The 25,805-nt window shown below is 46.1% G+C and overlaps 1 protein-coding gene across 9 annotated transcripts in view; it reads right to left on the reverse strand.

Moving 5' to 3' along the window:
* The window catches only part of NTM (neurotrimin), a 1,406,997-nt gene that overhangs the window by 171,287 nt on the left and 1,209,905 nt on the right, over positions 1 to 25,805 (reverse strand). For all 9 annotated transcript variants that reach the window (XM_060250804.1, XM_060250798.1, XM_060250803.1 and 6 more), the window contains one exon: positions 8,718 to 8,843. In XM_060250804.1, coding sequence (XP_060106787.1) covers positions 8,718 to 8,843 — 126 coding nt within the window. The remainder of the gene's footprint in view (positions 1 to 8,717; positions 8,844 to 25,805) is intronic.

Here is a 25,805-nt window from a genome sequence, read left to right on the forward strand (position 1 = left end):
AGAAATAGTCTGCCTGCCTCCCACACGCCGTTCTATCGGGTGACCTTCAGCATGCTGCTCCCCCCCCCCCCCCAATGCCTGCTCACTTGGCACTGCAGAGGAAGTATCTCTTGCCTGCCACGGTAACAATCTCAGCCCCTCACCGGACTCTGACAACAACCATCTCGGCACTGCTTCAGGCTGTCGCAGTCTGCCCCTACCAGGTGCCAACACAGGCCTGACACCTTCTGCGCTTAATAGCATCTCATGTCGTGACAGCTGCCGGCTTGGGCCGAACATGTGACGCCAATTAAAGTTTTTGGGCCCGAGCTAACGAAGCGAAGGTGCTTTTCAGCCAAGAGAGACTGAAAGAGATGGGTCCAACGCAGGAGGCTTTGAAAGGCCTCCTGAGCTGTGGAGAAACAAAGGCAGAGGCAACCATGCCTGGATCTTTCCACCCCCCCTGCAGTGAAAACTACACCCCGCTGCTATTACTAACCATCACTAAACATTCACGTAATGATAGCAGCGTACCAGAGCGCAGAAGATACAAAGTCCCTGAATGTGAGGTCCTCACAATCTACTTTCAGTGGAGAATGAAAGGAAGGAAGAAAAACAAATCAGAAAATCAGATACCAGGCTTCCTTATATTAATCATGTCATTATCTTTCTCCACTTTTTAAAAATCATGACTTGACAGATGCCTCCAAGGAGAGCAGCTGGTACAAGACACAGAAAAAAGAGTGCCTCTTGTACTGCAAATATGGAATTCAACTATTCGCGGCAGCAGGCTGCGGGGCAGGCCACAAGGCTGTTCAAATACATGCGCAGAGAGCATGTCGCAGTGGAATCACCATGCATGGTTGTGAAGAGAGGGTGCCTGGTGGTGGAAAGGGCTGTCAAATCACAGTTGACGGATGCCAACTCCCTGTAGGGTTTTCAAGGCAGAGGAACAGAGGTGGTCCAGCATTGCCTGCCTCTGCATAGCAACCCTGGACTTCCTTGGTGGTCTCCCATCCAAGCGCTAACCAAGGCTGACCCTGCTTAGCTTCTGAGATCTGACAAGATCAGGCTAAACTTAGGCCATTCAGGTCAGGGGAAGAGAGGGCATCTAGGAGTATGAAATTCCAAGGGGCCAAAGCCAACTGGTTCTCCCTGTTCTCATCATAATGTTCTTCTGATGGTGAAAGGGACCAAACATGGTATTGCAGGGGCTCCAAAGGGATCTTTGTTGGAAAGCCTGTGAAGACTGCCAGCGTTCCTGTCTCCACCGAGTCAGTTTGGTGTAGTGGTTGAGTGTGCGAACTTTTATCTGGGAGAACCGGGTTTGATTCCACTTCTTCACTTGCACCTGCTGAAAAGGGCAGCTGCTGTGAGAGCTCTCTCAGCCCCACCCACCTCACAGGGTGTCTGTCGAGGGGGAAGATGATAACGGGGATTGTGAGCCGCTCTGAGACTCTGATTCAGAGAGAAGGGTGGGATATAAATCTACAGTCTTCTTCTTCACTTACAGAGGCTCCATCCATGAGATGATTTCAGCATGGATCAGCTGTAATCAATACCGTCCCTTAGTGTGAGCCTTCAAGGGTATGTGGCTGGTCACTGTTGGAAACTGGACTGCTGGACTTGGAGAATCTTTGGTCTGAAAATTCATTCTTACAAATCCCAAGGCTTAAGCTCAGTTTTGGTTTCTACAGAGTGCCGTGTTTAAATGTTGCCCAGTTCCAGGTAGGAAGCAAAAAGATGCTACACACGGCATTAGTATTTCTCCTCTGTTCACCATAAAGCCTTGTTTGGAATTAAATCGGATGAAAGTTTTGCAGAGCAGCCTGAATAACCCAGGCCTGTCATTTGCCCCCAACTCAGATTGTGGGCTCCCAGGACGCTGCACAGTCCATTCTGGCTGGCATCTGCTCTCCAAGGTCTCAGGCAGAGAATCTTTCTCCAGCCATGAGACCCTTGGAAAGGAGATCCCAGGAACAGAACCCGGTGGTGGGAGGATGGGGGGCTTTTGCTGCCAAGTGAGTTCTCTCCTGCTGAGCTATGGTCCTTCCCTCCCTTGGCTGCAATTTGATTCTATTACAGTTGACAGCCAGAAGAATTTGGAAAGGAAGCCACCCTTGAATGAAGACATACGCGGAGGCACAGAAGGCTTCTCTATCCCCATGGGCCTTGAGCATTCAGAGAGATCAGTGGCGGCAGCAGTGTCCCCCCCCCCCCCCCAAACAAAGAACCATCCACTGGAAATTTATCTTCTAAGCAAAGCAAGTCAAGTGGTTGGATTAGGGATGCTGCAGACAGCCATGATGTTTCACTTTCTGCGCGGAAATGACAGATTCTGAATACAGAGGCTCAGAAATGTTTCTTTTTGGAGGAGGGCTGTATCCCAAGTAATCTGAACAAAGGAGGATGCTTATGAACATATCAAAGTGTCTTAAACTAAGTCAGAACACTGGTCCGTCTAGCTTAGCACTGTCCTCTGATGCTAGGGGCAAGGCCGGCCCCGCCACTGGGAAAACTAGGCAATTGTCTAGGGCACTGACTTGTGGAGGTGCCACATTGAGTGCCCTTCACGTGACTTGGTGACATCAGTGCTTGGGGGGGGGGGGGCAGAAGTCAGCCTCGCCTAGGGTGCCAGACAGTCTAGGGCCAGCCCCAGGCAACGACTCTCCAAGGAGAGGCAGAGATCCTTTCCTCAGTTGCCATGGACTGATTCTGGCATCTCCTGAATGCAAAAGACGTGCTTTAAGCTTAGGCAGCTTCAAGAGGAGATGGAGCTGAGGTTTATTAGTGGCTGTTAGCCACAACGTATAGAATGCTATATCTGAGGCAGTGATGCTTTGTAACCTTGGTGTTTGGGGGGCAGCAGCAAGAAGGCTTCTAGTGTCCTGGCCCCACTGGTGAACCTCCTGATGGCACCTGGGTTTTGGCCACTGTGTGGCATAGAGTGTTGGACTGGATGGGCCATTGGCAGGGATGTAGCCAGCAGGGGGACACAGGGGTGGTGCCTCCTATCAAATCTGCAGGACCCCCACCCAATCTTCCCTTTCATTGAGAGGGAAGATTGGAGGGGGGTTGCTGGAGATTCTGTAGGGGCACCACCCCTGTGCCCTCCCGTGGGCTATGGCCCTGGCCATTAGCTTGATCCAACATGGCTTCTATTATATTCTAATGGAAGTGCCATCAAGTTGCAGCCAATTTATGGCCACCTCATAGGTTTTTCAAGGCAAGAGATGAACAGAAGTCATCTGCAATTGTCTGCCTCTGTGTAACAACCATGGGCTTCTTTAGTGGACTCCCATCCAAGTATTAACCAGGACCAACCTTGATCAGCTTCTGAGATCTGATGAGATAAGGCCAGCTTGGGTGCTTTAATAGGCTCAAAAAAGAAAAAGGGGAGAAGAGAAGAGAAGAGAAGAGAAGAGAAGAGAAGAGAAGAGAAGAGAAGAGAAGAGAAGAGAAGAGAAGAGAAGAGAAGAGAAGAGAAGAGAAGAGAAGAGAAGAGAAGAGAAGAGAAGACAGAGCAGACTCTATTTAATATAAAGCCCTTATTTGACACAGGAAATCCAAAGCTAGACTGTTACTAAACCTCAGCTTGAGAATCTCCAGCTTCTAAAAGACACCCCCACAGACACGCTCATGTCACCATTTCCATTGTTAGATCGCTCTTCCCAATAGGAAAGTTTACCTATTGTTCAATGGAAACTTACCCTCCTGTTACTTAAGCCCATTAGATCTAATCTCACCTCTGGAAGCAGCAGAGAATGTAGTTCTTGCCCTGTGTTACAGCTGTTCGGATCCTTGAAAGGCAGAAGAATATGCAAGCTGACGTGTAATTAAGCCAAATGCAGACAATAATGCACCTGTAACACTTAGCAATCATTCCAATCTGACGTGTACCACTTAGAGATATATCTATATGCTTTTGAATGAAGTACATCCTGCGCAATTAAAGCTCGTTGCAGAAAATAGCACTCACGCTGGGCAAAACCATTATTTGGATCTACATTGTGAAAATTGCCTATCAGTTTTTGTGGGTAAATATCCCAAACACGGGATGCCACCTTTGGAAATACAGACGTATTTGTGAAGATAATGAAAAGGTATTTAGGCATCCCGGGCTAGCGTCAGTTCTCTCAACCAATAGAAGAGAACGTATCTGAGCATCTGAATGCATAATTGGGAACGTGATGAGTAGAAGAATGAACAATTTGCACTCCGAAGGCTTTGTCTGTGCCAAGCTGGTAAGTATGCATCACACTAATGAAGACCAAAAATGGAACAGAACAGAATTCTGCTAGATTGGGTTAGAGCAGGGGTCCTCGACCACCGGGCTGTGGACCAGTCCCGGTCCGTGGCCTGTTAGCAACCAGATAGCAGAATGAGGCAGAGGTGCTGCACCGCCCTCACCCTCCTTGGACCCAGGGTAATGAAAGAGGCAGCGCTGCTGCGACCTTAGGTTACCCCTCATTTACAGACCCTTGCTGATCAGTGGGGGTACTTAAATGGGAGGGGGAGGCAGATTGGCCTTCTGTCACCTGGCCACCTAGTGGGGAGGTGGCAGAAACAGCCCCAGTCTCCCCCCCCATTTAAAGACCCCCATGGGCAGCAGGGATGGAGTATGGGAGGGGGACAGCCTAGGGTGGCAAAACCCCCAGCACCCACCCCCACTGGTCCATGGAAAAATGGTCTTCCATGAAACTGGTCCCTGGTGCCAAAAAGTTTGGGAGCCACTGGGTTAGAGGGAAAGACCCAGAGGAGAAGAGTCATGGGTATTGTGGGCTGTTCTGGGGCTTAAATGGCCATGTTGTCCATCATTTCAGAGGGCAGCCACATTGGTCTGCAATAGAACAGCTAGCTTGGAGTCTAGTAGCACCTTAGAGACTTCTCTGGTGCTTCCTCCTCATGTATCTAATCCATGAAAAATGTCATTGATACATCTCAGGTACAAGAAGGGTGTTCGCATCTAACTGGTGGTCAAGTCATAGCTGATTTATGGTGACCCCAGAAGGTTTTCAAGGCAAGAGATGTTCAGTGATGGTTTGCTATTGCTTGTCTCTGAGCAGTGACCCTGGTATTCCTTGGAGGTCTCTCCTCCAAACACTGGGCCAGGTCACCCCTGCTTAACTTCCAAGATCTGACGAGATTGGGCTTACCTGGGCTCTCCAGGTCAGGGCAGCCTCTCACTACAGGTGTTAATTTTCTGCTCCTAAGCATTTCTCCTCTGTTCTAATCTAGCTGATTACATTGTGGATTACATTGTGGACCTCTGCATCCTGAGTTCTTTGTTTTGCATCACCCCTCCCACCTTCAGACTGGAACAAAAGGGTCCTGTTCAGACGCACAGTTTAATCAGTTGTTGCTGCTGTTTCTTACCGGATTAAAAGTGGCTGATCATATTGCAACATCTGCTTCATTGTGCCCCCCCCCCCCAAAAAAAAACCCCTTCTTCGATCTGGATTATTTTGTTACCTGCTTCTTTGCGGTGTTTTTTGAGTTGTCCGGTTTCAACTCGTAGTTTTCTTTTTCTGGATAGTTCTTGACCAACTGCCGGATGTCTGAAGCAAAAGGAGCCTCAGACATCTGGTTTATGGTCGCCATTTTTTAAACTACTTAGCGATATGCGCATAACCACATATAAAATGTTTTCTGACATATACGCATGCACTTATGCACATTATGCACTTATGCGTATAATAGCGGAAGAAACAAAACAGAATGGCAGGGTGCCAACGTGTGGATGGCAGAGGACAATTTCAGAGGATGGCAGAGGAGTGATTCGAACTGCAGTATGGCGGTCTGATCAATAATATTTGGAACAAAGATATTTGGGACCAAACTGGATCAGTTTAACACGGACTCAACACATTGTGTGACCAAACCCAAGGACTCACAGATCCCCACTCCAATATGTATGTGAGAAAGGGAGCTTTGACATCGAGACCACATAACATAGCATCCAGACAAGAAGAAAAGAACATGAAAGACACTGCAGACTTGGCCAACCTGAAAAATCAGCAGTGGCTGAACATAGCCTAACTTAAACAGGACATTATATCTTATTCCAAGACACTGTAATGCTGGACAACACATCCAATTACCTTGTTAAATTACACAGAGAAGTCATTGAAATCCAGAAACATAAATACAATTTCAACAGGAAGGAAGGAAGTTTAAAAATGAATAGGGCACGGCTTCCAGTCCTGAAAAACACAAAATGCCCTACAGCTTACAACAGCACTACAGATAAGATTAGAATTTCAATAGCCAATCCATGTACAAAAGAATCCCCTCAGGTAAGCTCCTCCATTAGTGTGCCCCAGTCCAGGAAGCTCCCACAAGATAATGACTCAGCCCTACCCCCCCTGCCTAAGTAGATATAAATTACATGCCTACCAACTTCTTCTCAATTTGACCCAGAGAGAACTCCAGTTTTCTGGGTCACACCTCTGAGGATGCCAGTCACAGTTGCTGGTGAAACATCAGGTCTCACAATGCCAAGACCACGACCACAGAACCCAGAAAATCTACAACAACCAATGGAGTTTTGACTCTTGAAAGCTTATTTTCCCCAAAATCTTATTGGCCTCCAAGGTGCTACTCTGGCCTCCAATTTGAATGTTGTTCAAGAATCACATTCTCTCTTTGAATAGAGGGAACGTTTGGTAGTTCTGCTGAATGTCACCCAAGAGGCCCCCACCCCATTTTAAAGGATGACCAGGCTGTTAATGCAGAGCCATGTAATCTGGGCAGGAGATCTCGTGAAAACAGCTCCAGTAAATTACCTAACTCCACAGGTAATTTCTGATTAGCTTGCTTCTCTCCCCTTGGTGCTTTGGCTGTTTCCATAGCAGCTAAATCCTAAGTAAAATGGAGACATCTGGTCCAAAGGCAGGGAAAGATCGCTCAGAGGGAAAGAAACTGGATGGATGACAGCCGAGAGAGAAGACATCCTCGCAGAAAGTGAGCGGTGGTGGCGACACCTGTAAGTGACACGTAGCAGCTGGAGCAAAAGCCCAGGAGTGTCTGGCAGGTCCTGGAATGATCAATCAGGACAGCAGAGGTCATGAGAAACAGGCAGAGGTCAGATCGGCATTAGACGGGTCACGCATCAAGAAAATAGCTAAGCAAGGTGCAGAGCCACCCTAAGAAATTCCACCCGTCTTATCAAAAACCTTTAAAACAGTCAAGGTATTTTCCCCCAGCTGAGACCTAAACGTACAACGTGAAACTTCAGTTTGTGTTAAATCTGAGGGCGACTCTACTAAATGTTATTGCCACGCTGTGTCGCATCACTCAGGGAGGGTGCTAATAAGAGCTGGGATGCTGCTGTGACACTCTGTGTCCTTAACTCAGGATGGTTTCAGATGAACAGATGTGGTAGAAGGTATAGCCCCCACCGGACTGTACCATTTTCTTATATAGATAAAGTTCTGTAAATTAAAAGCTGGCATATGAGCTTGGGTAAAGTCAATGACATACCACCTTTCCCAGGGGTGGAATTCTAGCAGGAGCTCCTTTGCATATTAGGCCACACACCCCTGATGCAGCCAGTCTTCCAAAAGCTTACCAAAAAGAGCCTTGTAAGCTCTTGGAGGATTGGCTACATTCGAGGTGTATGGCCTAATATGCAAAGGAGCTCCTGCTAGAATCCCACCCCTGACTTTTCTATAGACAGTAGGGGTTCTTTTCCTTTCCTTTTTTGTGGAAGAGGATTTAGCTAAGTGATCCACAACTTACCCTCTAAAGCGGAACTGTCCGGAAAGGACTGTTACCAAATTCCATTTCCCTGCATTTTAGTCCAACTTGCTGCTTCAACTCCAAATAATGTGATTTTCTTGCTGTAAGTCATTTCTGTACATACGTCTTCTACACAGCACATGCAAACAGCTGTGGGACGTTGCTGTGTGAGTGCTCATGGACAGGGGAACACAGCCTTATCTAGAATCCCAAGAATATGTTCATAACTACAATCACATGCAAAAAGCTTTTGCACAAACGTATGCACAAACGTATATCCCGTGATCACAGTGGTTCTTCAACACTAGAACATTAATGACAATTCCAAGCACAGGCTACCTATACAGGTACTATACCAGGGGTGGCCAAACTGTGGCTCGGGAGCCTCATGTGGCTCTTTCACGATATTGTGTTTCTCTCAAACTGCCATGTCGGTCTTTAAATCACTTCTCCAAGCCAGCTAGCGGCTTGGAGAATGCATTTAAAGTCAACACTGCTTTCTTCCCACTTCTCCCTCCCTCCTCCCCATCTATTTCCCTCCCTCCCTGTGACACTCATGTCTTGCAGCTCTCAAACATCTGGCATTTATTCTATGTGGCTCTTAGTATGTTAAGCAAGTTTGGTCACCCCTGTACTATACCAAAGGAGTTGGATCTGGCACAGTTTATTTTTTTGGCTTGCATTAGAGCTCCTGCACAAGTGTGAATGCAAGAAAAAGACTGTGGAGGCCGCTTGTGCTAAGTTAAACTTATTGCATCTTGACTTGGGTTTCTGCTTGCATGGAACCACCTGTGACCAATACCAACTATCATAATATGAATACGCTAGGTGTTTCTCAAAGCCTTACAGAAGCAAAACAGTGCCCCGTCTGGTTATGTTTCCGCTGGCACACTGCCAAAATCATCACGGACTTCCAACAAGTCTGACATCAAGAAATCTCATCATTCAGAAGAAGGATAGTGCCCATACCAGGGCCCACAGTGTGTCACAGGCCTTACCTTTGGGTGAAATGTGCCTCCAAGTGATCATGGGGTCTGGCCTCCCTGTGGCTATGCAGGTGAGGCTGATGTTGCCGCCTTCATTGATGGAGATGTCTGAAGAGATCTCAACAATTTTGGGAGGAACTGCAAAGACATAAGGAGAAAATGAAACATGGCTAAGTCAAGCTGACAATGACAATTCTTACACTTCTGGCTTCTTAAAAACTGGACCAGTGAGAGCAGTTATTGCATATAGCCAAAGGCCATTGCAATCCATCACAAAGAACATAAAACATAAATCATAAATAACCACAGTAAAGTAACTGAATGCAAAGATACTCATCATGTTAAACCTTTCATCCCTCAGAAACAACTTTTGAGCACGTTTTCTTGGCTGGCAGGGAATGACATAACATTGTGTGTGAAATGAACAAGTCGGTATCCATGATAAGAAAAATCTGCTTGTGAGGAGGAGTTTAAGCCCTTCAAAAGTGCTGCAAGAAATTTGGTTCTAGCCTAGTTCTAAAGATGGCAGGGACCAGAGCTCTCTCTCTCTATATACAAAATGCACCAGAGTTCATCTGATCCACATGAAAGGATGAGATGAGAGCCACAAATCTCCCCAACAAGCATTCCACTTTCATGTTCACACTGTGGTATGGGGCAACCACTACGAGGCAAACCAGAGGGTGTTTTTTTGTTGCAAGGTAATTGCATGATTTTTCCTGGAAGTGATTTTTCCTGGAAGCTTTTGTGGAACTGTACTGTTTTGGTCGATGGATCCTCTAGACTGATTATCAAACTCAGAGCACCTTCACTCATCCAACATCATCATCCACAGCTGAGTGGCTGGTACTCAAAGCTTGGCTTTTGCAGACCTTGATGTGTGAAACTCCCTCCCCCAGGATGCCTACGTGATGCAAGCTCCTCCAGCCCCTTCTCAAAATCCATTTCTTATGTGAAACCTGAACTTCCACCCAATTTTTATTTTTAGTTATCCCAAAGTCTAAACCAAGAGTCCCTAGCCTTGAAAAGCCCGCTGGTACTTCTGGAATTTTGAGAACACTGAGGGGGCCACCACCACCAAATGGCTGCCATGGCAGCTAGGTCCAATCACCATTTATTTGGGGTTGGTCTAAAGTGAAATGTTATCTTGCAATGCAAAGAAAAAAAAATCAATGGCTGCAGATAGAAAAGCTATCCTTTTTGGACTCCTCTTCTGAAGAACCTACCGCTCCAAACAGCTGGAGGAAAGCCAAAATTAGCTATTTACTTTGGAGCAAATATACTTTGGGAAGCAAGGAATGGGCTGCCCCTGGACATCATGTTGGAGATCACTGATCTAAGCAATGTTAATGTACACCTGGTAAACCTGGAATATCATATGGAATTTTATGTGTTGAACAAAAACATGTGGTTTTCTGGCCCATTATTTAGCACAAGACCAGGGTCAAGAACCTTCATGGCCTTGGTGCCCTGAGGCATGACAGAGAAAGGAGACCCATGCTTCACATTACTCGTTCCTCCTTCCCTCTATCCCTTCCTTCCGGCGCCCTCCCAATGTGTCAGTGGCTGGTGCAGACGCAAGCTTTTCCAAGGGAAGCTGGCTGAGTGCAGAGGAACTGCAGTGGCCTTGCATACATTGCCTCTGACGTGCAGGTAAGTAATTTATTGATCCGTAAAGCACTCCGAGACGCTCAGGAAGGGATTATGTCATGCCAACGCCGTGCAATAAAATAAAAAATGATGGACTTTTTGTGAACACGAGGGTGATTTAGGGTTTGTAGCTGGAAGTGTAGTTAAAGTACATTTTAAGTGGAAATCAAGGTAGGTAATGAATTACTCTACGTCCGGGAGAGGCTGCCGGGAGTTCGTTTTCTCAGCTTCTGACTCAGGAGCTAATATTCTAACTGTACGCTAGAGGACAATAGAGGATCAAGCACAGACTGCCGGCACTGGATGGGGTGGGGAAGGACATGAAATGGAAACAGCAAAATATCTCTCAAGCTCCTACTAGCAGCTGCCACATAGCCAAAGTGGGATGCTGGAAAAGGGGTAAAGTCGAAAGGCATGGTCCCGGCACAGGTTGTGTTGTTTGCCAATGTCACTCATGGTAGAGATGCCGTTGTACCTTTTGTCTTGGGAAATGCATTCCATGAAGAACCAACAGCCAGTGAGTCGAAATGGCAGTCATGTGTATTTATTTAAAACACTTTTGTCCCAGCTTAAGTTAGGGCCTTCAAGGCACTGAAGTTGTTTTCTCAAACAAACTCCCTCCCAAGATCAGTTCCTCTGTTCCCTGATTGGTATGGGACCCATGGCCCCATAACCTGAACATAAGAGAAGCCATGTTGGATCAGGCCAATGGCCCATCCAGTCCAACACTCTGTCACACAGTAGCCAAAAAAACCCAGGTGTCATCAGGAGGTCCACCAGTGGGGCCTGGACACTAAAAGCCCTCCCCCAGTTGTCCCCAAAATACAGAACAAATAGATGGGGAGGGATGAGAGGGAGAGGTAGAAAGAAAGCACCACAAATACAGAGCAAGATTCAAGGTCGCATCAGCAGGTGCATGTGGAGGAGTGGAGAATCAAACCCAGTTCTCCTGTGCTTAACCACTACACCAAACTGGCTCTCCCATCAGACCATTCATTTATCAAGCTTAGTATTGTCTGCTCAGAATGGCTGTGGTTCCACGGCAACTCACTTACTGCCTGATGCTTTTAACTGAAAATGCCAGGGATTGAACCTGAAACCATCTGTCTACTGCTGACCCATGGCCCTCCCTACTATATGAAGCTGCCTTGTACTGAATCAAACCACTGGTCCATCATGGTCAGTACTGTATACTCAGACTGACTGCAGTTCTCCAGTGTCTCAGGAAGAAATTCATCACCTCCTATCTGGTCTTTTCAACTGGAGATGCCATGGATTTAACCCTTTGGTCTTCTGCACACTAATCAGATGCTCTACCGCCAGGGCTGGAATTCTAGCAGGAACTGCTTTGCATCTTAGGCCACACACCCCTAATGTAGCCAATCCTCCAAGAGCTTACAAAAAAGAGCCTTTTAAGCTCTTGGGGGATTGGCTACATCAGGGGTGTGTGGCCTAATATGCAAAAGAGCTCCTGCTAGAATTCCACCCCTGTCTACCACTGAGTCACCACCCCTCCCCGCAGCATTTCTTCTCACGCACTATTCAAGAACAGCCCCTTCTTAAATAGAATGTGACTGCTGAACACAATTACTGAATCCTGATGGCAAAGAAAGATTACACATTATTTGCATTATTATTTGGGCTGTCAACCGATTAAAGTTTAATCTATTAATTAATCAATTACATGTAAATACCTTGGCATATTACCAAAAGCCCAATATAAATGTCTTTGTGATATCTTGAGGGGGATGTGAGATAACACACAATCTAATAAACAAAAGCTATCCTTAATTGCAGGTCTTTGGATCTAGGAGCCAGTCCTCAAATTTAGAACTTGGAGTAATTCCACTCCATCCACCCCCCCCCCCCAATTCTTCAGGAGCCATATGTTCTAGTTATTATTTCTGCCATAAAATTTCATTCTAGCCTATCTTCATTTCTTGTAATTTTATGAAAGCTGATAATAAAAAAACACATTGTAGTATATAAATAAAAATGGGTTATCACAATAAAAACAACCCTAACCTCTAACCCATATATAAAATACCCATTTTCAAAGGCATTCAAACTGTAAATAAACACATTTTTTAAAAAAATCAACTTGGCCTAGGGGACTGACTTTCAAACATGCTCATGGGGTGTTAGGATCTCAATGAAAACATTTTCAAGATACTTTGGGACTCCAGCTTCCATTACCTACAGCACATTAACGCAAAGTGAATGCTATATTATGTCTTTTCATGCCACGAATATCCACCTCACAGTCCCACCTTAAAGCTAGAGAGAGGGGGCAGAAACAGCAAAGCTAAAAGATAAATGGCTTGTGTTTAATACAAAAACAAATTAAAATAAAAGAACAACAAAAAACACCCTTCTCTCTTTCTTAGCTTGGTTACTGATGTTTCTAACAGCTCTTGTTCACTATCCCTTCTCTCCAGGGGTCATTTTGTACAAAAATAGGTGGTGGAGCTCATCCAGGGATTGTTATGCAGCTGCACCTACTATTCAATGGACAAGGTGGGAAGGAGGAGGTGGAACTCTCAGAAAGCTTCAGGAGCTGCACTCTTGCGAGCTCCCGCTGAATCTGAGGCCTGCTTCTCTCTCTGGCCATAAACAGAGCTGAGATCTGGTCATCTTTGGAAAGCTCTGCCCCATCCACATGGTTAGGAGCAGAACAGAGCCTTCAGAAGCTAATGTCTTCTGAGTATATTTGCCAAAGGGAAAAGGAATGGGGAAACTATCAGGAGAAGAGCAGCCAAGAGACAATGAAAGAAAGAGAGACATTTGTTGAAAATACTTAATATCACAATGAAATTTAGGCACCAGGGTGACCAGGTGCCTGGGATTTGTTGAGTAGTACAGGATCGCCTTTGCCTGGACCTGAATGACCCAGATGGGCCCTATTTTGTCAGATCTTGGAAATCTTCTTTGTATCTCCATTTCCCCCCACCTCAGCTTTTTTTCCACAAATGATTCCAATGGGGAAGCTGAGCAAGTATTTTTGGTCTTAAGGAGGCAGTAGATGAAATGGCAGAACACGTAAGGGCACTGTTGTGCTGTTGAGTAGTAACTGACTCAGCAGCCCCATGAAGTTCCACCTCAAGATAAGCAGAGATTATTTACCATTGCCTTCCTCTGCCTAGTCTTCCTTGGTAGTCTCCTGTCCAAGTACTGACCCTGCTCTGGCAGGATCAGGCTACCCTGGGCTACAGGGCTGCTACAGGAGGGGAGATATTAGGTATCCAAATACATACATCTATGGGGGAAAAAATTCAGAATGCATAAATAGAAAATGGGTACAGCTACAATTCTATACCATAGGTAACTCAGACTAGAGAGGCAAATTCAGGGGCAGATTCCTTTGGGGGAGGGATTCAGAAACATTGCTAAATGGGGTTGCCAACTCCTGCTTGGGAAAATCCTGGAAATTAGGGATCCTAATCTCTTTGGGGAGGGCAGTGTTTGGGAACAGGATCCTTGGGGAGGGCAGTGTTTGGGAACAGGAGGCAGCTCAACAGGGTACAGTGCCATAGAGGGCACCCTCCAAAGCAGCCATTTTCTCCCAGAAAACTGATCTGTTCTCTTCAGATCAGTTTGTAATTCCAGGACACCTCCTGGCCCCACCTGGAATCTGGGAACCCTATAATGCTAAATAAAACAGGGTGGACCCTAATGAATCAAGCGAGTCTTCAAAAACAGGGCTCCAGGTACAGCATAATGGCCTGCACCGATCCTCAAGAGCAACTGGGATCTCAAAGCTCCATTCTGAAGGTCAATGCTGAGTGCATGCAGCTGTATGAAATACTAACCAGGATTAAAGAACATGGTTTGAACTGCCAAATGATAGGAAAATCTGTGAGGAGCGTCTTCATTCTCATGCCCGAAGAGGATGCTGTTGAGGCCAAGGTCCCCGTTTTACCTTTTCCCAACAAAAGTGCCTCCTCTCTTCTTGTGTCCCTCCCCTGATCTTCACTTGAAAAGGTGCTGGAGAAATGTCAGCTATGATAATCAATTAATTACTAGGAGCCAGCCATCAGTGGGCTTCCCATTTGCACCTATCCGAGAAGCCCAACTTGAAAAGGTTTGCATCAATCAGCCTCGAGAGCGGAGAAGGAGCGATGACATTAGGCCGATGCGGGAAGGGAATGGGAATGACAGAGGCAAAGCCTCCCGTTAGTTACCCTTTTAATTTAAGTCTGCAAAGCTCGGATTTAACACGACAGTTATTATATGCTAATTAAACGTTTGAATAATTAATTGAATGAATTATTTAAAGTGCCTTTCCTGCGACATAACAGGTATAATAGGAGATTTTAGCACTCGGGAGGGGTGGGGGGAACAAAGACTTAATAAATAAGTGATAATAAATATAAACCCGGATATCATTTAACATTCTGTAGCGGTCTTGTTTCCCGGCGATATTAAAAATATTTTTATTAAGATGTTGGTGATGCTGGAAGAAGCAAACCAAACAAACAAAATAAAGGTGAGCGGTAGTGTGGAAGAGACTGCAGCCAGATGGGGAAATGCAAATGGAGCCCCAGCCCCAATGGGTGACGGAAGGAGGACAGAAATAAATAAATAATGCCCGGCCTCCCCCAGTGGGAATTCCTGCCTGCCTTCCAGTCCTTGTTCTTGCCACATTTCTCTTGCTTGGAGGTGATTAAACATGGCAGCACCATCGCGGGCTGCTCCAGTGACACAGCACAGATTTCCCCAGAGCGGGGTCTGTTCTTTCGCAGAGCTCATTTGCTGTGCCATGAAGATGAAAGTAAAAAAAGGGGGGCTTGTATTGTTCAAAGCTGATTCATTCCTCTGGAACTCAGCCTTGGCATTGTCTTGCATTGTGCGTGTCTATGGATCGGCTTAAACTACAGCCGCGACGTGGGTGGCTGAAACGAGATCCTGGAAGTGGGAAGGAGGAGGGAGAGAGAGCAAGAGAGGTCATGCAGGCCAAGAATTGGATATTGGGAAGGAAGATTCAAATGTGGAATGGAATTTCAATTGTTCTCTCCATGACGCATCCTTAGATGATAGGTCCTTCCACAAGAGATTCCTCTCTGCTTTGTCTTAGGAATCTTTTGAAGACAGGTTCTGCCAACCAGCGGCCACAAAGGAATTCACATAATTCTAATTGGAATCCCTCCATTTGTCTGTCACTGAAATATGAAAATATAAAGCTGCATCAGATCACCAGTTTGGCATACTCTGACAGATATAATTTCTTACAGATTGCTGAGAAAGATCGTTCCCACCAGATGCTTCTTAAGGGGGTTTTAACTGGAGATGCTGTGGTTCCTTTGCATTCTCAACACCTGCCAGTTCCTCGAACCTGAGTCCAAGAGAACCACAGATGAAGAAGAACCCATCAAAAATCTTGTGCCCAGGCGGACACCGCACCCCCAATGAGGACAATACAGCAGTGGATGATTCCCTGCCTAGCACAGCTCCAGGCTACCTTTCCGGCTGCACAGCTACCTGGGTCTTGTTCACTTGCCTCTATATTACTGCGACAGTGAGACCAGGCCATGTGTGAAAAGCATGTGTTCTATCACTGACTCCTCCCTAACAACATAATTAGGCCATAGTCTAGGGCTGCCAAGGCCCTGGATGGGGTCTCATTGCCCACCACCATTTGTGGTGGTGGCAGTGGCGGGGGGATAAAAAAAAAACTTGTCATGATCATGATGACAGCACCAATTGAAAACCTGAAACCAATGACCATAGTTCTAGGATTTGCCAGAAACTCTTTATTTTGTTTGTTTGGTTTGCTTCTTCCAGCATCACCAACATCTTAATAACCCTAACCCTAGAGTTCCTACCATTATTTCAGGGATATTCCTAGAAGTGACATTGTCATGTAGGTGTGTGGCAGCTAAGTGACTGACCTGTACACTGAGATGTCCAAGGTTCCAGTGTCATCAGACTCAAACTCAGTAATTGCAATCCTAAACAGAGTTACACCCATCTACACCAATCGACTTCAAATGACTTGAGACAAACTGCCGTACTGCGGCTCCACTGCCTTTCTGCAATCTAGAGACAATAGTATTTACCTGTCCTAGGCTGCGATCACACATGCTAAATAAATGTGGCTTCGATCCATTTTCAGTGCACTTTCCAACTGGATTTTCCTATGCAAACTGGCAAAATCCAGTTGGAAAGTCCATTGAACGTGGACCGAAATGGCATTTTAACTGTGACCGATTTTGCACTAGGGCTTGTTCCGGGTGGAGAGCTCTTTTGCTCCTGGCACTTCTGCCCATTTCCACACAAGCTGCTCTGGAGCTGTGAGTTGGCCCGCTGCTTTTCCACGGCAAGTAGACAGCTTGTAAGAGGATCTCGCCTGCTGTGGAAAAGTGGTGCGCCAACTTGCAGCTCCAGGGCAGTTTGTGCAAAAATGGACAGAAGCGCCGGGAGCAAAAGGGCTCTCCACCCGGAACAAGCCTAGTGTGAAATCAGTGTGTATTTCTAAGTTATTATATGGACCAACACCCGATCTACTTTGCCAGTAATATCACCTGCTTGTGGTTCTTGCTGTTATTAATGTTATTGTTGTTTTATGGTAGGTCACAAACAGGCAACTGTTGGTCAGATTTCTGTCTGACTGCACGGTTTATTTCTTGATTTAGGATATTTGAATGCTACCTCTCCAGATATTCTTTTGAGGCGGCCAGCAAAAAGAAGAAATGAAAGAATAAATCAATTAAACAGTAAAGCAGTAAAAAATCAATAAAAATAATTCACAGTAGAAGCCAATGAAGCCAACAGCATAAAATAATATTAGGACTATAAAAGCAAGCCATAAAACAACAGAGGGTAGAGAAAATAGGCCAAGGTCATTTTTTAAAAAAAATTAGACCACTAAAAACTAGGAGGGAAACAAAACTTTAAAGACATGGTAAACACTAAATGATAGCCATAAATTCAGCAGGAGCTCATAGGAGTGCAGCTCCGGAACCTTTCTGAGAGTTCCCCCTCTTCCTCCCCACCCACCTTGTCCATTGAATAGGAGGCGCAGCTGCATAACAATCCCTGGATTAGGAGAGTGGGCAGCCAGCCAGCCACCAGGGGCTTTGCCACACCCCCAGCAGCCCTCATTAACCCCTGGTTGTCACTTTGCTTGTTGTTACTATTTCTTAACTGGCCTCGTTTGCCTGGGACTCTTATTTCTTGCGTCAGGTTGCTTTTTGCTGGGGGTGGGGGCAGCATATGCTAATGAGTTATGCTAATGAGCTCCATCACCTATTTTTCTACAAAATTACCTCTGTCTAAATGGCTTGGTGTGGCACCCACAAGACAACAAGGGTAGCCCCTTTCTGGTTTCCAAAGGGGACAGTGTTCCAAAGGCTACCAAGAAAGCTCTGTCTCTGGTCACTTTCTGCAGCGGGGGCACAGAGGGCTAGAGAGGAGTATCTCCACTGGGAGGCTGTACAGTAGAAAGGATGTGGCCCCAAGCCATGCAAGGCCTTATGGGTAAAACTCACCACTTTGAATTGTGCCAAGAAACATATATGTAGCCAGGTGTAATATGATTCCTGCATCCAGCCTCAACAACAGCCTAACTGCCACATTCAGAGCAAATTTAACGGAGTTTGACAAAAATGGTAGGCCCCATGTATAGATTACAGTAATCTAGCCTGGATGCGACTCAAGAACAAATTACACTTTTCAAAGGATAACTACAGAGTTTATGGTGAATCCGTTCCTTGATTCTCTGATTTTACTCAACATTCTGAGATGCATGCAGGCAGTGCTAGACAGGAAAAACTTCTGGGAAAGAAATGCCTTCTTTTTGACCCAGGTTTATTAGTAATAGAATAATTAACAGGCATTCTCACATTCTGACATGTTACTGTTTTATGGTTTCCCATGCTAATACAACCCAGATCAAAGGTTTTCTGAATTTGTTAATTTTACTATTCTGCTATTGGATTTTAACTTGGTACCACTTGGCATTCCAAACCCCACCAGCTATACTGCTTACTGTACCTCGTTCCTCCTCTGAAGAAGTGTGCATGCACACAAAAGCTTATGTTCTGAATAATACTAAGTTGGTTTTAAAGGTGCAATCGACTCCTATTTTGTTCTACTACTTCAGACCAACACGGCTGCCTATTTGGATTTGCCCTCTAAGCTGAGTTAGTATGAGCTAGCTCACAGTTTTTTAGCCTCTGGCTCACACATTTTTGTCTTAGCTCTAGAGCAATGGAAAAATGGCTCTAGAGCAAACTAATGTATCCAGCAGCTCACAAAGAAGATTTTTTTTTTTTTACTCACAAGACTCCACAGCTTAGAAGGAGCATTGCTTGCAGGATCCCATTTTTGCAATGGACATATAGGACCCAGAAATCTCTATGGAATGACTGGTTGCGTGAATGTGACGGGAGCCATTAAACTATCCAATCGGTTTGGGATTTAATATCTGATACTTTAGAGTTTAAAGTACAATGTCACAGCACAGTTTATTTTTCATGAATCACAGATCCATCCATGGTCAAACTTTGGAGCCTACCACCAAGTACTGTCATGATTTCTTCATGAAAGCTTTACTGAACACCACTGCTATGGGATCAGTGCTATCACACTGCTTTGCGGTATAGCAAGCAAAGGAAAAAGGAACTATGGTACAAAACCACATGGTATGAAAGCACAGGTGTGGTGATGACAAGGTATCCAACCCATATCCAGGGCTATATCATGGAGAGCAAAGCTTACAATTACAAATGTGTGAAACTCGTACCTTTATTTCCATGATCATGTTTACCTTCCTTCCACACAATCAGAACACTTATCTGCAAGACCAGAAGTGAAATATCTGCAATGCAGAGGCAAATTGTCGCTGCACATGACACGTGAATCATCATCTACAACTGTATTTATTACATTTGTATGGTCGTTTTCGCACTCACCTCCAGCCGGCGCGACCCCCCTCTTCACCGCGCAGGATCTGCACGGATTTCGCACTAAATGCCACGGAGCAGCCTTTTGCGCCGGAAACTCCCGTCGCAAAAGCCACTCAAATGTAAATCGCCAAAAAGCAGTTTGCCGTTTGAGCGGCTTTTGCGCCGAGAGTTTCCGGCGCAAAAGGCTGCTCCGCGGCATTTAGTGCGAAATCCGCGCAGATCCTGCGCGGTGAAGAGGGGGGTCGCGCCGGCTGGAGGTGAGTGCGAAAACGACCTATGCCACTTTTCAGACTAGAGTCACCAAAGTAGCTTGTTCTAATCAAGAGACAATTTCCTGCCATCAGATTTACATGCTGCAAAAGACAAGATGCATAAGGGAACTGAAAGGAGAGGAGATGTTTGACTGTGCATCATGTTTCCTATTCCAAGACAAGACATAGTGGAGGAGCTGTCCATACGGTAAACGGTAGCTTACATGCTATAATAACAGCATTCCTATTTGAAAGGAAGGCATGTTTTTGAGCAGTTTGATGCAGATATGAATCACTGTTGTGTATTTCAACTGGGCTAACGACAAAACAGCTTGCATATCTAATAGTGGTTTTTCATTTTTACATATCCATCCATATTCTTTGCAAATACGTTGACAGCTCAGAACATGTATCTGCACTGATGAACACTTGGGTTTTGCATTAAAATCTGAAAACCACAGACATTCATGGCATTCCTCCCCGCAGTTGACTGGACAGGACCGAAGAGTTCTATCCAGATGGTTAAGTAAAGAGAGGGGATAGATTCATGGAGGACAGGTCTGTTAGTGACTGAGGGGAACATCCACATTCAAAGGCAATAAACCTCTGAATCCCTGAGCCGGGAGGCAGCAACAGGGAGAGGTCTTGGCCTCTATGCCTTGTCTGTTGGTCCTCCAGAGGAACTGGTTGATCACCACATGAGACAGGATGCTGGGCTAGATGGACCACTGGTCTGATCCAGTGGGGCTCTTCTGATGTTCTTATGCAGGTCTTGGCCTCTATGCCCTGTTGCTGGCCCTCCAGAGGAATTAGTTGGTTACTGTGTGAGACAGGATGCTGGAATGGATGGACTGCTGGTCAGACTCAGCAGATCTCTTCTTAAATTTTCCCCAGGGGAAGGCCTCAGCCTCTATGCCCTGTTGTTGGCTGTCCACAGGGCCTTTTTTTGTACAAAAAGCCCAGCAGGAACTCAGTGACATATTAGGCCACACCCCCTGACATCACCATTGTTTCACATAGGGCTTTTTTGTAGAAAAAGGTCAGCAGGAATTCCTTTGCATATTAGGCAACACCCCCTGTACCAAGCCAGCTGGAACTGTGTTCCGATGCATTCCTGGTCAAAAAAAGCCCTGGCTGTCAAGAGGAAATGGTTGTCCATGGTGTGAGACAGGCTAGAAGGGTAGAAGGATCATTGGTCTGATCCAGGCTGGCTCTTCTTATGTTCTTATCAGGGGGAGGCCTTGGCCTCTGTGTCTTAACATCTTTATGCGCCCCCTTGCCCAGATTGCACGGAGGTATGGGCTGGGCTGTCATCAATACGCAGATGACACCCAGCTCTATCTACTGATGGACGGCTGGACTGGTGATGTCCCAACAAACTTGGACCGGGCATTACAAGCCGTGGCTGACTGGCTCAGGCTGAGCGGGCTGAAGCTGAATCCGGCGAAGACTGAGGTCCTTTGCGTGGGCCGCGGCGGGCCGGGAGGGGAGATCACTTACCGGCCTTTGACGGTGCGCCACTGGTACCAGTGCGCAAAGTCAAGAGCCTGGGAGTGCTACTGGAATCCTCTTTATCAATGGAGGCCCAAGTAGCTGCCACTGCTAGATCCGCCTTCTTTCATCTTAGGAGAGCGAGGCAGTTGGCCCCCTTCCTGGAACGCACCGACCTAGCAACTGTGATCCACGCAATGGTCACTTCGAGATTAGACTACTGCAATGCCCTCTACATGGGGCTGCCCTTATACCGAACACGGAGGCTTCAGGTAGTCCAGAACGCGGCGGCCAGGCTGCTGGAGGGACTACCACGGTGGGAAACTGCACGGCCTGGGCTGCGGGATCTACATTGGCTGCCGGTTGTCTACCGTGTTCGCTATAAGGTGCTGGTTATCACCTTTAAAGCCCTATATGGCCGAGGACCTGCCTACCTAAAGGACCGCCTCTCCCCATATGTGCCCCAGAGAGCACTGAGATCCAGCTCACAGAACTTACTGACAATCCCTGGGCCAAGAGAAGCCAGGCTGAGGGCCACTAGGGAGCAGGCCTTCTCGGTGATAGCCCCGCGCTGGTGGAACGACCTTCCGGAGATGGTGCGAGCCCTGCGGGACTTGAACCAATTCCGCAGGGCTTGCAAAACATGTCTCTTTCAGCTGGCCTTTGAGATGGAACCCGACTAATTTGATGAATGGACAACTAGTCATCTTGTGGATATCACGACTACAGCATTTAGCACCTATTTTATTATATATTTAACTTTTAAATAATTTTTACTGTAACTGATATTTAAAATTGTTATGTTGTTTTATGATTCATGGGATTCCCATGTCTGTCAGCCGCCCTGAGCCCGCCCCGGCGGGGAGGGCGGGATATAAAAATAAAATATTATTATTATTATTATTATTATTATTATTGTTGTTGTTGTTGTTGTTGTTGTTGTTGTTGTTGTTGTTGTTGGCCCTCTAGAGGAACTGGTTGGTCACTGTGTGAGACAGGATGCTGGACTAGATGACCACTGGTCTGATCCAGCAGGGCTCCCCTTATGTTCTTAGGGAAAGAAGACAGCATAGTACAGCATGATCTCATCAAAGCTTGGAAGTCAAGTACGGCTTATACTAATATGGGAGGCCACCAAGAAAGGCAATGCAGAGGCAGGCAACTGTGAACCGCCTCAGTATCTCCTTTGCCTTGAAGGCCCCCTGCTGAGGTTGCCATAAGTCATTTGTGATTTGATAGCACTTCCGTATGAAAATAAAGGGATCTACTGGGTTGTTGGGGTTTTGCAGCAGAACCCACTCCACTGCAACTGTAGTGGAGAGGAGAGTGGATGTTTTAAGTCAACAACTTAACAAGCTCAGTCCAAACACCATACTGATGATAACAACCTTTATGGGAAAGCAGTACAATATCCTGCAGCAAGAGTCTATTAAACTGCTACTCAGACACTGCTGCACAAGACTGTCACTGGAGAATACCACTGGGGATGTTTTGCACACAAAAACAGCACAGAACATGCATATTTCCGCCCAGCCGACTCCTATGTCAGATTAAGGGGAACAACAAATATATCCGTCCCCAAAGAGAGTGAGAAAGAAGCGTACTTTGTGTCTGATGATGAAGCCGTGCTTGGCAGCTTCCCTGAGCCCAGCTTGAAACTGTAATCGGGATGTAGGTTTTGCCGTCTGTTGACCTCCACAAAGGCAGGGATGGACTTCAATTGTCTCCAAATGGCAGGTGAACAAAGAGGGACACAGGGAAGTCACACGGTCTGGGCAATTTGCAGCTCACGACTGGATAAGCAGCAACAACCCACGTTACCGTTACAACCGCAGGTCTGAAATTAATTAGTTATCTGTTGATTAATTATACACACCGATTCTTTCTTCCGGAAGCTGGGAGCAGTTCGCTTTCACAGATCTTTCACCCAATTTAGTTATTTAATTTAGTCCCACCTGAGTTGCTCACGGCAGCCAATACTGGTCTCCCCTTTTCCATTTTACCCCTACAATAACCCCATGAGGTAGGTCAGGCTGAGAGAGCTGTTGAGGCAGGGCTTTCCCCTGCAGGCCAGTTAGCTGGCAGCAGAGAGGAGCCCGAAAAACCAGGGGATCCCCCACTGTGACCTGGGGACTGGCAAGCCTAATGCTGCATTAGATTGGAAGGGTGTGAGGTTGTCCCAAAACTGTTACCCTGTTGTGGTGCAGATAGGGTTTCCAAGTCCCCCATGGCCTCTGTCAGGGGACTTTAGAGTTTATGGGGTACCATAGAGTTTTCCTCTCAGATTGCTAGAGCATCCAGGAAAACCATAGAGTTTTCCCAGAAATGCCCAGAGTGGCCAGCATGTGATGTCACTGGCAAGATGATATCACTTCCAAGTGACGTCATCACATGCGTGACGTTGGGCAGAAATCCCCCTGCCAGATCACTGTAGGCCAGCAAATTGGGAACCCCCAAAGCGGGAAAAACCCCGCCCAGCCCGGGAGCTTGGTAGCTTTAGGTGCAGAGGAGGCTAGTAACATTCACACCATGGTCTCGCCATTACTACCACTACTACACTTCCAAGGAACGCCTGAGGCCCCAGCCCTGAGTGTAGAATTCTGAGCTGGTCTGCCAAAACAGCTTGAGAATCCTGGAAATGAAAGGGACATACGTTGCAAGCTTAATAGGCAATTAATAAATAACTAATAGAAACTGCTTTCCTTAAAATGAGGCCTAATGAGATGTGTCATATGTTGCGGAGATGTGTCTAAATGATTTTTTCAAAACAAATAGCCTCTCTTGTCGTAGCAACAGGGCTTTCCTCTCCGAGCTGGAGGAAATAAAATTATTTACATGCATCTCGACAGTGTGTTATATGATAAAGCATCATCATAATTCATTGCTGCGTGGGAAGGGAGGGAGGGAGGGAGGGGAGGGGAGATTTTTAATCATGCATTAGTAAAGTGTTTGTAAAACGATGCTACATCATGCAGGGTAACTGGCACACTACTCTAGGCACTGCTTTATCAAAGCCTCAAACTGGGAACTGATTCCCGATTTCTCTTACATCTTCCTGGCCACCAGCAAAGGATGGGTGGCAGGGTTGCCAGATCCAGGTTGGGAAACTCCTGGAGATTGGGGGGTGGAGCCTGGGGAGGACAGGGGCCTCAGTGGGGAACAATGCCAGACACCCCACCCTCCAAAACATCTACTTGCTCCAGCAGAATTGATCTCTGTACTCTGGAGATAAGCGGAAGGATCCTCAAGTCTGAGGAGGATAAGCTGGGACATCCTCAGGTCCAGGGCTTTTTTTGTAGCAGGAACTGTTTTGCATATTAGGCCACATACCCCGATGTAGCCAATCCTCTAAGAACTTACAGTAAATCCTGTAAGAAGAGGCCTGTAAGCTCTTGGAGGATTGGCTCTATCAGGGGGTTGTAGCCTCATATGCAAAGGAGTTCCTGCTACAAAAAAAGCCCTGCTCAGGTCCCACCTGAATTCTGGCATCCCTAACAATCGACAATGCTGCCAACTTTGAAACTTTAGGGGCTTTAAAATAAGTCAAACTGTGCTATTCTTTTTTTTTTTTTTTAAGAAAGAAAGCATTTAACTGTGTTTGTTGTGGTTGTTTTTGGAATATCATGCTCTTATTTGCCCCAAAGGAATTTATGTTCAACTAATCATCATCTGCTGGTTGATGATTTCCAGACTGATCCTCGGCAGATACTCTCCTATAGACTGCCTCTTGCACCCAAGACATAACACTATCATTATTTACTGTAGACATCCAAACTCCAGAATGGTATTTCTGCTGTTATTGAGAGATAAGCAAATGTCCCCTTTTAGATGTATTTTGTGATTGGTTTCAGAGGTCTTTTCAGTGTTGGGTTGGAGATCTGTTTGGCTTATGCTCACTTATGCTCAGTTCTCTCAGCCCCTCCATTATTGGTGCGTTGGTGTGTAAAGTGCCACCAGGTCACAGCTAATTTATGATGACCCCGCAGGGTTTTTGTTATTTCGGGGCTTGTCACCCAATGCTTTGCTGAAGTGGCTCCTAAATAGGCATGCTCGGATTTGTTCTCCAGGAGCCTTAGAGGAGCTTGGAGTTCCTGAACAATAGACAACCAGGATTCTGGAATCTGCCTACCAATTGGGCCTGCAGTTGCTGGCAGCCAATAGGGAGCAGGAAGGCAGTTCAAACCCTCCAATAGTTTGGGGAGTAGGAGGAGTTTAAGTGTACATAACCAGGCTGAGGCCTGTGTGCGGATGTTAGCTGAAATCACTAATAGAGCTGATCACTATGCCTGGTGTCCATCCTATCGAACCCAGTATTTAACAATTTCCATAGCAACGAACAGAGGTGGCTTGCTATTGCTTTCTTCTGTGTAGCAACCCTGGACTTCCTTGGTGGTCTCCCATCCAAATCGGGTTGCTTTGTAGAAAAATGGTGGAGCTCATCCAGGGATTGTTATGCAGCTGAACCTACTATTCAATGGACAAGGTGGGGAGAAAGAGGGGGAACTCTCAGAAAGGTTCAGGAGCTCACACTGAATCCGAGGCCTGATCCAAATACTAAACAGGGTCAACCCTGCTTAGCTTTCAATATCTGACAAGATCAGGCTAGCCTGCGCTATCCAAGTCTTGGCCACAATATTTGTACAGGCAATGTATATAATTGGTACATATCATGTGCGTGTAATGTCTTAAGACTCACTGATGCACAGATAATGTAGCATAATGTTTTTTTGCAATGGAAAATTCATCGCAAGAGAATGGCATGAAAATAAAGATGCATAGGTTAGATCTACAAAGGCGGGAGA

Source organism: Heteronotia binoei, chromosome 12 (assembly GCF_032191835.1).
Source record: "Heteronotia binoei isolate CCM8104 ecotype False Entrance Well chromosome 12, APGP_CSIRO_Hbin_v1, whole genome shotgun sequence".
NCBI classification, from domain to species: domain Eukaryota; kingdom Metazoa; phylum Chordata; class Lepidosauria; order Squamata; family Gekkonidae; genus Heteronotia; species Heteronotia binoei.